The sequence below is a fragment of the Peromyscus leucopus genome, chromosome 5, assembly GCF_004664715.2.
Source record: "Peromyscus leucopus breed LL Stock chromosome 5, UCI_PerLeu_2.1, whole genome shotgun sequence".
Lineage (NCBI taxonomy): Eukaryota > Metazoa > Chordata > Mammalia > Rodentia > Cricetidae > Peromyscus > Peromyscus leucopus.
Window position 1 is genome coordinate 91337992 of NC_051067.1, and position 13025 is coordinate 91351016.

Below are 13025 nucleotides of genomic sequence, written 5' to 3' on the forward strand. Positions count from 1 at the left end.
AGGGAAACACCCATTTCCCCTCATATTTTGGTTAAAAAATTAAATCTAAAACTCTGAGTATGAAGAACCTGTTTTCCCTTAGGCTGCGATGAAAAAGGAGAAACACGAAGATGAAATAAATGCCTGAGACAGGTCCAGGCAGCGGGGCTTCTTCAGTGTTACAGCACACCCTATAACCTCCCCTGCTCCCTTCCATCTTGGATCATTTCCTGGATGCCTCATTTTTCATCCCTTCTCTCTTCTGTCACCCTACTCATGTCTCCCACTGCTGAGGGGCAAAGATCAGGGTGAGGAGGTACATTCCGAAAGACCCGACTGAAGTGTCACGGTGCAAAGGGACTTGAGAGTGAAGCTGAGCCTCTCATTCACCTGGCAATGACATTTAGTGAAATACGACGCATGGTCCATTTAAAGGAAGGCGGTGACCAATTATTCTCCATTTAAAGGGTATTGTCAATCTCCAGAGAGCTGAAATGGCATTTGGAAATCATCCTGGGGACTGCCACCTTCACTGACAGACAGAACCCATTCTCAACCGACCTTTCTCCACCCTCTACAATGCCTTTAAAATTTAAAATCATATTTTCAAAAACAGCATAGGCCTACGTGTGTTAATGCTCCAAGAGAGTAAGAAAAACATCTACCAATGCTCCACCCCAATGCAAAATGCTAGTTCGTCAAAGTCATTGAAAAGTAAAAACATGTACTATGTGTTGGCAATGGAAAACAGTGTCTATTAGCAAGACATATTTTTATAACTTATACATCAACCTCTTTTCAAAGGGCATTAGGGCAATTGGGAAGGATGCTTGAAATTTTTTCTGAAATTCCACTTCACTGGGCTGCTTACAACGGTCAAGTTCATACAGACCGAAGGTAAATAGTGGTTAGTGGAAGCTGAGAAGGGGCTGGCAGGAACTCTGTCGTTTAATAATACAGTTTGAGAGTGTGACGTATTTCCAGAGATGGTCACACAACACTGTAAATGCACTAAAATGCACACTCCTAAAATGTCTAAACCGGGATATTGTAAGTACGTTTTATCCCAACACAATGATCCTGAGGAAAACTCATGATAACCTTTAACCTCTGTCTAAGGAAAGTCTGTAATTCCTCATGGTAGACTTTGATTACGTTCTTCAAAAAGCTTTGCAATTAAAGCAGTAAAGACCCTGAATATCAAAAAGGGCGACGGACAGACGCACCTCAGAGACACCAGAGCAAAGCAAGGAAGAGAACTGAGACCCAAGGTTGTAGGAAGCAAGGACACAAACCTAGATTACCCCCGACTACCCCCACTAAGAGCCCAGGAGAGGGGCAATCCCTATTGTTTCCAGACCCAAGCAGAAGTAATGCTTGTTTTCAAAGAAGTACCAAAACAAAACATAAAAAAGGGAAGGGGCGGGGTAAAGGAAAGAGGGAAGGAAAAAGAAAACGTTCCAGAGTATGAAGCATTAGAGCTCAAGGAACCTTGCAGTCACCTAGCCCTACCATCTTATTGAACAGGTGAGAAAGAGAGAACACAACCCTATGCAAGTACCTGACAGCTTCATGAGAAAATCGGAGGCCATCTTAACCGAGATGTCCTGGCTGAACAATGCTGCCGCACTGTTGGACACATACTCGGTGGGGTCTTTCAGCTTTGTGTGGTTGGCGGGCCTGTCGGCAGCATTCGGGGTAAAGGAGGCGGGCAGGCCGTTATCTTCCTTGGGCTCCTCCTTCACCAGCAAAGGTGCAACGCCAGCCCTACCCTGGCCAGTCCTCTCTGGAGTATTGGACGTCATCACGGCCCCCACTAGCTCTGTCCCTCCTCCTTCCCTCGGCTGCCCCAGGCAGCCACTGTCACTGAGGTGGGGAGATCCCTTGACATCTGGGTCTGGGATCTCCTCCTTCACCTTGGCCTCTGTCCGCAGGAAGTGCTGGTGGCAGCGCATGTGCAGTTTCAGGCTGAAGTGGCGTGAGGAAGTGAAGGGGCACAGCTGGCACTGAAAGGTCTCTCCCCGGTCCTGGTGCTGATGAACCTGCCGGAGAAGCAACGAGAGTGGAACCGGTCACCACGAGCCTGTGGAAGACGCCCGTCTGCGCATGTCCGTTCCTCTGTAAGTCCCACACCCCACTCAGGGCCGGGGAGAAAAGCACCAGAGAGGATGTTCACAACGGTGCACTAGGCAAAATAAAGTCTCTCCTGAAACACAGAGTGGGCCCGTGGAGGCCTCCAAGCTGTCTTGGGTAGAAGCTTTCTAATAAGCTAGTCACGTGACCTCACTTGATATACCTTCTGACCTTACGCGGTCAGCAGTCGGGGACCCAACCTTCCCCGAAATTCTTGTGACAGCAATCCAGAGAATCTGCTGCTCTGCCAACAAAATGGAGGAAAAAAAATATGTCTCCAGGGTATTGCAGCTTCACAGATGGGGAGATGGAACACCCCCACCCCAAAGAAGTATCTTGAACCCAGTTCCACATGAAGAAAGGAAGACGGGGGAAAACCCATCTGGGCAGGACGCCAAGCTCCAACAGCGTTACAGGGTCTAAAGAGCGGGGACAGCCTTGCACGCCCAGCTCCAAACCTGCCTGTGCCCAGGACCTGTAACAATGGCGAGAAACTTCTCTCTTCATGTCACTACAATATTTAGTGCTTGAAAAAGTGAGGAGATCATTGCATTGGCCCGAGCCAGGCTTCGAGCTGGCAGGTCCCATTCATCTCGCCACCGTGCTTCGGGACTGACCTGTTACACCCTGCTATTTCAGGACTGGCCCTCCCTCGAGTAGGAACTGCCAGGGGTGTAAACCTGTGCCAAATGGTTTGGGGGAGTCGTGTGATCTGGACAAACAAGAACGTAAGCAATTGGCACTCAAAACAAAACGGACGCTCCACAGGTCGGGGTGAGCCGACTGGGGTTTGAACCTGGATCTCAGTGAAGCTAAAGGCTCATTTGCTCATCCTCGGTACCACCTGGCCACTTTGCTCAGGTCTCGTTTCCAAGAGAGCAAGTTTTACTACAGCTGTTTATGCCTTCTGAATGAGATCCAAAAGCATTCTTCACCAGCCAAAACACACTTTAAATAATGTTAAGTGACCAACAAAAACAAAGAAATTAAAAGTTAATCGTGAGATCCCGCTGCCACAGCACCCCACTGTGGCTTTCTGCAAAAAACAACAAAAGATCTTCCAGGCTCCTCAATGCCTGTTTCTCAACAGAAACAACCACAGAAGCTTAAATGTAATTGTGACAGGGTCCTGCCCATAAAAGGGTTCTCCTGTACCCCGGCAGAGGGCGGAGGTGAGGAGATGACCAGTCCCTCCCGCAGCAAAGCCCCCTCCCACCCGCTCCTCGGCCCAGGTCACTCAGGAAGAGCCCCTTGGAGGTCTCAGGACAGTCTCAAGGGCTCCTGACAGGTATCGGCCCAGGCGTGCCCAAAGCCAGGCGGTAAAGGTCACTGGGCAGGAAGCTTCCGTGTCCCTGAGCCTGGTGCCACGGGGCGGATTCCATCTCAGAAGTGTGCTCACATCTCCTGACCCCAGAGAGGAGCTAACCCAAGCTCTAAAAGCCACGCTGGAAGAAAAAATGGCACAGAGGAGAGCCCAGGTTCCAAAATCGAGGGGCTGGGGGATGCTGAAAAGGGGCACTGTGTGCAAGACCACTTCTCATGGCCCCTTTTCCACCTCAACCTGGCCTTGCTGTGCCTAGTTTTAGGAAAATTAGTGTCAAGTTGAAGAGCAAAACAGAATTGGGCACTTTGGCACTTATAATTTTATTTGAGCTACACCTTCCCACCTGGGATTCGGCTTACATGTGGCCAACGGCAGCATGGCCCTCCTCTCCCGACAGGAGAAGGCTTTTCTGTTATAATTTTGATTCCCTTTAGACCAACACATGCTTTGAAGTCCCTCTTAGACCTCTAAAGAGAAGGAATGCTGGCCAGTGGCAAGGGACTCACTGACGGGTACCAGGTGATGTGACAGTCAAGGCCGCCTCCTGGGTAAGTAAATGTGGGACGCTTGGGTTGAAGTATTTGAAGACTTGGAGAAATTCTGGAGAGGATCTATACCCAACCTCTTAGGGGACCAGGCTGGGCAGGTGAGGGTCTCGTGAGTGGTCCCAGCTCTCTAAATGGTGACCTCGGAAGGGCAAACTCACGTGTGACCTCAGGCCCAGTCTCCCTCCATTACGTCATCAGCGTCCTCTGTCTTCACGACCCTCTTTGCCTTTCCTGCTCAGTTTAGCTTCTGAATCTCACAGACAATTCCTGCATGCTTGCTCACTGGGGAAAGCTGCAGAAGACTTCAGGAAATCTAAGCTAACCCTGAGGATGCTGGAGGCATTTTCAAGTTCCTCGTGCAGCTGGTCATAAAGACAAACTGCACCAGGTATTATGGAGGAAATGCAGACTTGCCAAAGGAAAATCTGTACATTTGTACAGTGCCCACGCCTGTGAGGAACACAGTAAGCACTGCATTTGTTGAATGCAGTGGAATCTCTGTTTTGCTGACATAAACCAATGTAATCAATATAGCATACTATATATCCTGAAGATAATGGCTACTTCTTTGGGATGAGATAAACAGCCAACTTCATATTCTTTGTATCAGTTTTTATAAATTCTCAGTACTAAAGATAGATCATAAAAAGAAGGAAGCCATAAAACTTATTTTGGAGTAACTTTTTCTAGCATTTTATTCATTATCCCTAAATGTAAGTGTTAATGCATTTTCAGATGGCTTTTGGATAACGATTACTGTATTAGCTGTATTTACTGACGGTTGCTTCTCCACACTGGGCTCTGTATGAAGGGTCTAAGCAAACGATCTCATTTAACTCTTACCAGGTGAGAAAGACCACATTTGTCTCTCCATTTGTGGTAACAGAGGTGTAGAGGGTTTCAACCATACTACTAAATGCTCACAGGTTCTAAGCCATGAACTCTCACTTAGCTAAAGTCAGATCTTAACCTTTGGCTAGACTGCCCTACTTCTCAGATAAAATTCATTTTAGAAAAATGATCCACATTTGCAGCCTCTGGTAAAGGAAACAGAATATGTATATGCATAAGACCACACCATAGCATTCCTATGGAGAAAACACTCGCCAAAATTTTGCAAAGTTAAATTATATTCGATTAAAAAATGTTTTAAGGCCAATAAGAGGAGGGGAACAGGGACAAGTAGGTATGCCTTTGATAAAATTAAACTTGCATAAGCGCCTCTCACAGTTCCCTATAAAAGGAGTCACAGCTCAACAGGTTAGGACACCATGAGTTTGAATAAAGTAGCGATTCCACACAACTGCTTTACTGTAGTGGTTATTGATTTGTTCTGAAAGCACTCAGGACCCCGCGACCCGCCGAGCCCGGGCGGCTCTCATCCGCAGCACTGTCGTGGCCATCTGCCTCTGTCATCAAGGCTCGAGCTCATCTCCCTGGAGCGTCGGGGTCAGCAGTCCGAGCTATTGAAACCCAGCCTTTTTTCCATGGGTTTATAAATAGGTTGTTTTAAGTGACCCTGAGCTGAAACCAAGTTTACAAGGTGTCAGGGTAGATGCAAGTTTTCTGCTCGCTGAGGCTTGAAATTCACCAGACCTGATTTCTAAACACAGCTTAGGACACAGTTGCTAAAGCAAGGTCTGGTTTTAAAAAGGCATTCCTTGTGAAGTCTCAACGCTGCAGGTTCAAAGTGTGAGGTTTTACCTGAAGGAGACTGAGAAGAGGAGGGCTAAGGTAGAAACCAAGTAGCCTCCGTAAAAGTCAGTCAACCAGACTCCTACTTAAATGAGTCCTGAAGATGGAGCTGCTGACCCCAGGAGGAAAAGGCAAATGAGAGAAAGCAGATGACATCATGCATTCACTTTTTTTCAATCTTCTGAGCTATTTGCTACAGTGAGTAGAAATCTCGTGTGACTGCCCCGTCTAGAGCTTCAATTCTGGACAATGACTGATCTACGCAGAAAGATTCAAAGGCAAGATTTCGACATAAGCAGATATCACTGGACTTCTCCCGGAAGTAGAAACACTTCATACATAATGTCATGTCTAAGTCACATTAATATGCCGGGTGACGATTATGAACTCCTTAGGTCAGGCATGTGGCCACTTCTGTCTCCCGAAACACTAAGGATGCCTGCACCTGCTCCTTCCCGTTTCGTAGAAGGGAAAACTGAGAGTCTGACAGTGACTCGCCCAAGCCTATTTGGTTAGCACAGTACTGGAAGGATTTCAACTCAGGTCTTTGTCGAATTCAAATTGTCACGCTCTTGTGACCTCATGAGTTCCCCCTCCCCCACCCCCCCAAAGCTGAAACAAAACCTCAGTATAAAAGAGTTATTTCTATATTGCCAAGTTTCCCTCATTTCCAAACATGGATTCTAGTTAGTTCTCCACAGAAGGATGGTAGGTATAAGCTTCCTAGTGGGTTTTGTAGTTTTCTTCTTTTCCCGTTTTTCATGTGTATGGTATCCATGTGTGTATGCATGTTTGTATGTACATGGGTGCACATAGGCGTGTTTGTACACACATATGCACATGTGTACACTTAAATGTAGAAGCCCTAGACTGAGATCAGGATCCCTGATCACTCATCTACTCTATTCACTTTCCAATCAAACCAGAGCTAGCTGATATGGCTAGTCTTATCTATGCAGCTTGCTCTGGGGAATCCTGTCTCCCCTTCTAAGGGTGAGACTGCAAGGAATGGGCTACCCCTACCCACCACTTGCAGTGGTTTCTGGGAATAAGAACTGGGTCTCATGCTAACCTGTCAAGAGATTAACTGCTGAGCCCTCCCCAGACCCCACAACTATTTTTAATAGGAGATTGAAAATGAATAACCCAGGCTGTGGTGGCGCACACCTTTAATCCCAGCATTCAAGAGGTAGAGGCAGGTGGACCTTTGAGTTCGAGGCCAGCCTGGTCTACAGCAAGTTCCAAGACAGACAGGGCTACACAGAGAAATCTTGTCTCAAAAAACAAAAAGAAGAAAATGATGTCCTAGGATGTTTGGCGTCACCTCATGCACTGACAGTCTCAAGAAGCTGATCCTAAGACTGAGGGTCTTCCTCGAGGACGACCCTCTCCATTCTCCTCACGACCCAGTGCTAGTGCTTGGGCCTGCTCCACTACAGCGCCCCCTGTTGGCCAAGCAGCCTGCTGCCGTGGGTAACAGAAGCAGCCCCCATCCCATCCACAACTGGCTTACCTTCATGTGGGATTTGAGATTGTCCTTGCGAGCACACCGGAATGGACAGAGCGGACACTGGTGACTTTTTAAACCTGTGTGAATCACCATATGCCGCTTCCAGTAACTCTTCCTCTTTATAACCAAACCACATATCGGACACTGGAAAGGTTTCCCGCTCTCTTCTTCTGGGGCTTGGAAGAGGGAGGAAAAGAAGTTAATATCAAAGAAAACAAAAAGGCACATTGCACCTGACTGTAATGTGCATGGATCACTATATTAAAAAGCACCACAAACAACTGATGCCACCCGCTTTGGCGATTCTAAGATCATAAGCATGGGGAACGTTTTAAGGCCACTTTTCTTTGGGAAGAAACCCACATTCAGCTAGTCACTCCCATGGGTTCCATCTGGCCACTGCTGGTCATCCTGCCTGTGACAGCCTCATTTCCAAAGGCTGTTGTGTACTGACAGGACATCTGAAGAGGAACCGAGCCTGGCCCCAAACGCACCCACAGCCAGAGAAGCCTGAGTCAATATCTGAATTCCCACTTGGAAATGAGTGAGAAATAAAGGCAATCGCATGGGACCAAGAATAACGCACTGTTCCACACAGAAAACCAAACAACTGGCAGAAACCTCACACACTGGTCTCCAGTGGAGACGAATCCCAGCTCCCCACTGCTGACTTGTTCAGCTGTGGCTCGTGCAGACAGAGGCGGCTGCCAATTTAGCCGTCAGAGGGTCCTCGGGTCAGGGTTTTTTCCTTTTTTTTTTTTTTATCCTCTTCTGTGTGTCCCTCTGCTTGCCCCCAACAATGCGTACTGACTTTCTCTGATCTGTACGGGGCCTGGCTGCCTACTGTAGGAAGGGACACACCAGGCCCGACAAACACTTCCAGTTGTCAGGGAAGCAAGCAAACCGACTGCTTCCTCTAAGTGCAGCTCGGACCTGTCTCCAGCGCCGGCCTCACAAGGAAGCGTCTGTCCAGACACTACTGCGGAATTGCCGACCCATCAACTAACCTCTACAATTCGGTGGTGTGGGAAGTGAACACTGGTGCAGCTAAAGGGTGTGTGTGTGTGTGTGCCTGTGTATCTATCTGTGTACATGTGTCTACCTGTCTTTGTGTGCATGTGTCTGTGTGTGTCTGCTGTGTACAAGCATGTGTGTCTGTGTGTGCCTGTGTGCATGTCTGTCTGTCTGTGTACATGTCTGAGTGTCTGTGTGTGCATGTGTGCGTCTGTCTGTGTGTGTGCACGCGCACCTGTGTGTGTGTGTGTGTGTGTGGCCCTGGGATTGAACCTAGGCCTCCTCTGCCATTGAGATACATCCCCAATTTCTTTCCATTTTTATTTTATTTATTTGAAACTCGCTGTCCTGGCTGACTAGCCAGTGAGCTGCAGGGGTCCGCCGCCGCTGCTTTCCCAGCAATGAGACTATCGGTGTGCACGTCCTCACCCGGCTCCTACATGAGTGCTGGGATCCCAACTTGGGGTCTCGTGCTTCAGGGGAAGCACTTTACAGACTTTACAGAGCACTTTACAGCCCCTCCATTCACTGCCTTTTATGCTGAAAGAAACTGGGTCACCTGTCCTGAGGAATCCCCCATGCTCTAGCACTGACGGCATCCCCACAGCATTTTCGGCTTTCTAAATTATTATTATTTCTTCTATTTCTGATGAACTTCTAGTTTGAGGCCTGATTACATTTTTATGACAAAAATTCATCGATGGCATATCAGAAGGCATGCAGCAGAGACCTCTGGCCTTGACGTGTACTCCCACACATTTTTACACACACACACACACACACACACACACACACACACACACACACACAAATGGGAAAGGATCATGGTTAAAAAGAAAACAAAAAGGGATAAACAAAAATATGGAAGGTGTGAAACTTCTTTGGATCCTGTGTAAACTGAGCTCTGGGAAGAGACACTTGTGAGGTGAGAAAGGAATCAGAGATGTGCTCCCTCACGCCCTGCAGCGATGGCTGGTTCTGCTGGATGGGAGAGCTGTGTCGGCTCTCCCTACTGTAGGTGCAAATCTGAGTATTCACAAGCAAGCAGATATGATGTGTTCTCTGCTTTGAAATGCTAGAGCAAGAGAGAAAACAGGGCGGTGGGAAGAAGAGCGTGATTACATGAAGCTAGCAGCAACAACAAACAAACCCTGATATCTTTTTACTGCACGAGAATGTTCTAGACTCACACTCCAGACACCTCTAAACAGCAAAAACAGTAGAACTGTGGCTAAGAGGAAGGAGTTGGGGCGCATGGAGTCGGGGAACGCATGTGTTCCCTTCCCATCACTCTGTACTATTTGAACCTTTAAATACAAACATTACTTCTGTGATTTTCAAAGGAAACATTCCCAAGTGCATACTTTAAGATAATCTCATTATTTATTCATTGAGTCAACTCTGTTTCTACATGCCAAGAGCCACTTAAAACGGATGGAACCAGAAAGGTTCTGAAATAAGGTTAGGAGATCCAAAAAATGCAATTTTACTCACAGGTGTAAGTGACACTGGTTGGCTTAACCAAGCAGCTAGAAACAGCATCCTCTAACTGAAACTATGCCTTCAACATTGGACAGTCAACTTCTGCTGTGCTGACTGGCAACAGGTGTGGACAGTGGCTGTTGCTCCAACTCTGAGAAAAACACCTCAGACAGGCGTCTCTCACTCACTCATGAAAGCCCAGAGCTTCCCTCGGTCTGAGTTGACCCTCTGCGCTGATCTCATCCCACCCTCAATTTCTCATCACCTTTCCTCTCCATCACTGTTTCCCCCACACGGCTATCTTGGTCCCCAAAGCCTGCATATTGAACAACAGATGGTTGAGAAAGGCCTGGACCAGGCCTCCAGGTGAGATTGTTGTCATACGATGGAGAGAGAAAATGATGATAATGACGTCTATTCTGGGTCAGAAGAATAGCAGAGAACTATGCAGGGCATGCACAAACAGGCTGTGACGGGTCCCTATCTTATGGGAGTGTTTCCCACTATTGAAACCAGAAACTAATTTCACAGAATGAGCAGAGGAAGGAAAGAAGAGCTGAGGCCTGCCCTCCAGGCCAGCGATTTCATGGCACCCCAGAGGACGGCACCCCGAACACTGCCCGAGTGCAGACTCCCCAGCACCTTGTCCTGCCTACGTCATCAACAGCTCCTCTGGTCTCACTCCCCAGGCACCACCTGAATTCTGTAGTTTCAAGTGTACTGCATGCAACACACTTCCTTACTCCAGAATCTTTCTGGTACCATCCATTAAGTAGCCCTGGCATGTAGAAACTCAGTTGATTCCATAAATAAATAATGCATAAATATAATAAACCCTGCATATTAGTACTGCATATAAATCCACTTATTTATCTTGAAACTATGCTGCCTTAGTTTTAATTAGTACCAAAATACACACGAATCGTCTACAAATTAGGTGTTCTTGGATAGACTAGGGAAAAATATAATAATGAGAAGACACCGACTGAAAAATAACTTCACTCGTAACTATTTGGAATTGCGTGTATCCGTGTGTGTGTGTGTGTGTGTGTGTGTGTGTGTGTGTGTGTGTGTGTGAGTGTGAGTGAGTGTGCTTGCGGAGGCCACATATCAAAGTCAGGTGTTCTCCCCAGCCACTCTCCACCTTATGTTGTTGAGACTAGGTCTCTCCCTGCACCTGGAACTAGCCCAGTCAACAGAGTGGCTGAGCATTGACTCTGGGGTCTGCCTGTCTTGGCCTCCCCGGCACTGGACTACAAAGGTACACACTTTCCCATGGGCCCTGGGGATCGAACTCAGGTCCTCATGCCTGTGTGCCAAGCTCTTTGGCTGAGCCATCTCCCCAGCTCTCCATTGGGAATTTTAAGCTATCGTGGACGGAAAGGAAGACAGAAGCCTGATGAAAAAGTCACCAGAATGCACCGAGAGATTTCCAGACTGTGCCAGTTATCAGCTCCTGGTGACATTTGCATTTTTATTTATTCAAGGAAGAAATTTCACATTTTAGGACACATCCCATGAGTACACGATGCTGTTAATGACAAGAGATGGGGAGGGAGAATGCAACTTCTTTCATATGCCAAACTATTTTCTGTAACTTGTGCTCAGATTTAAAGCCTGGGGAAATACAATCACTTCCCCAGGATGAACCACATATTCTGGAAGCACTAAGAATGCAATGTTCGTGATTTTACCTAGTTAGCAACTGCCTAGTAAACAAGTCCCTCAAATATATCATTGCAAACAAAACAACAGTCCACCTGATGCTAACAGGCCCAGTGGGACAGAGAACTGCTAATGTGCTCCGTTGGAGAAAACATGCTCACTTTACAGACAATAATAACAGTGAGCTAGAAGGCAACCTCCGTCAATGGAAGAACTTAGTGGTGGTAGATTGTTCTGTGAGGAATGGCGGTGGGCTAGGGACACACCCTCCCAGGCGGGAAGCCCACCCTCAGAGCAGATGCAAATAACAGCTGTAAATACACAGCTCAGAACCTGGCCTAACACCGGACTTGTGGCTGGAGCTCTGAGGAAGTAAGGACCAGGAGCCCACTGTGCAGCTCACCTAGACAAGCTTTAGATGATTAAATACAGCTCTACAAGGGGAAAAGGATGGAAAGGGGAAGAGGAGGAGGAAGGAGCAGCCCGAGGCGGAAGGGGGGATGTGGCTGGGGCACCCTACCTGTGTGCTACCAAAGCTCCAGGGTGCCAGCTTCAACACATGACTCAGTAATTGTGCTGGACTGTAATGAAGCTAAGTGAAAAGGGCTGGGCTGAGACCGTGGTGAGAAATGAATAAATGAGTGCTGGGAATAGAAGGGAGAAACGAGGCAGGCTGCAGGTAAGCCCTGATGGGGCCAGCATGGAGCCACAGTGTACAGCTCTCATATGGTATGCCCAGAAACAGTCCTGGATGAATGGATGGACACGCAGATATGTGCTCATGCGTTCACACTTCAGCTCAGCTGCTTCCAAAAGCAAACTCAGGGCAGCTCGTATGAAAACCGCATCTCTGATAAAGTCGAATGACACACACTGAACTATCATAACGAACAGGTTTTGCACAGAGCAGAGACGTTCTTACTGGAGATTTGACAGGAAGCTTTGAAAGGAAAGAAGACAGGTATTTAATTGAAAAGAAGAGGGAGAAGAAGAAGGCTTGTTTGAGAGTTACTGGATAGAGTTGGGAAATTAGCAGTAAGTAAACACAAGGGATGTGACAACAGGAAAGAAAGGATCCTAGGACAATGCCAAACATCTTGGTTTGCAAATATTGAAACAGAACTAGGCGGGGGCACCTGAAGTCCAGCTTTGCAGAGACAGGGCTGAGATAAGAGCTCATCTCTTCATTTCCAGTTTGCCCTATTGACAACATTATCAATCCACAAAGCAATAAAAACAAAACTTCACAGAGCTAAATAATAATAACAACAATAATAAATCATGGAAGATTTTATTATTTTAGGTATTAGTAAAACAAATTCAAGTTTTTGTAGGCTTTAAAATTAAACACTTCTGGTTAGATCCTATGCTCCAATGTGTTGGCAGTCAAGATAATTTGCAATTAGGCAAATGTGCACATAGCACTTACCATGCACAGAAATGGTGCTTGTAGATGCCAGGAGACCCCCTGGAGGTACACAACCCACGCACATTACATTATCACCAACACTTCAGACTTATGAACTTGACTGGTACATATGTGTGTATGATGAATCTTCCTTTCTAACAATATATAGACTTTTAAAAATCTTTTTGTTTGCTTGAGGTTGATTTGTGAGACAGGGTCTCCGGTAGCTCCAGCTTCCTGCAGACTTGTTATACAGCTGCAGGAGAC

General features: G+C 47.0%; 1 protein-coding gene across 1 annotated transcript in view; it reads right to left on the reverse strand.

Annotated features, from left to right (window-relative positions):
- The window catches only part of Znf827 (zinc finger protein 827), a 180611-nt gene that overhangs the window by 129993 nt on the left and 37593 nt on the right, over positions 1-13025 (reverse strand). The window contains 2 exon segments of the mRNA XM_028892888.2: positions 1541-2021; positions 7193-7365. Of these exon segments, the coding sequence (XP_028748721.1) occupies positions 1541-2021; positions 7193-7365 (654 nt within the window).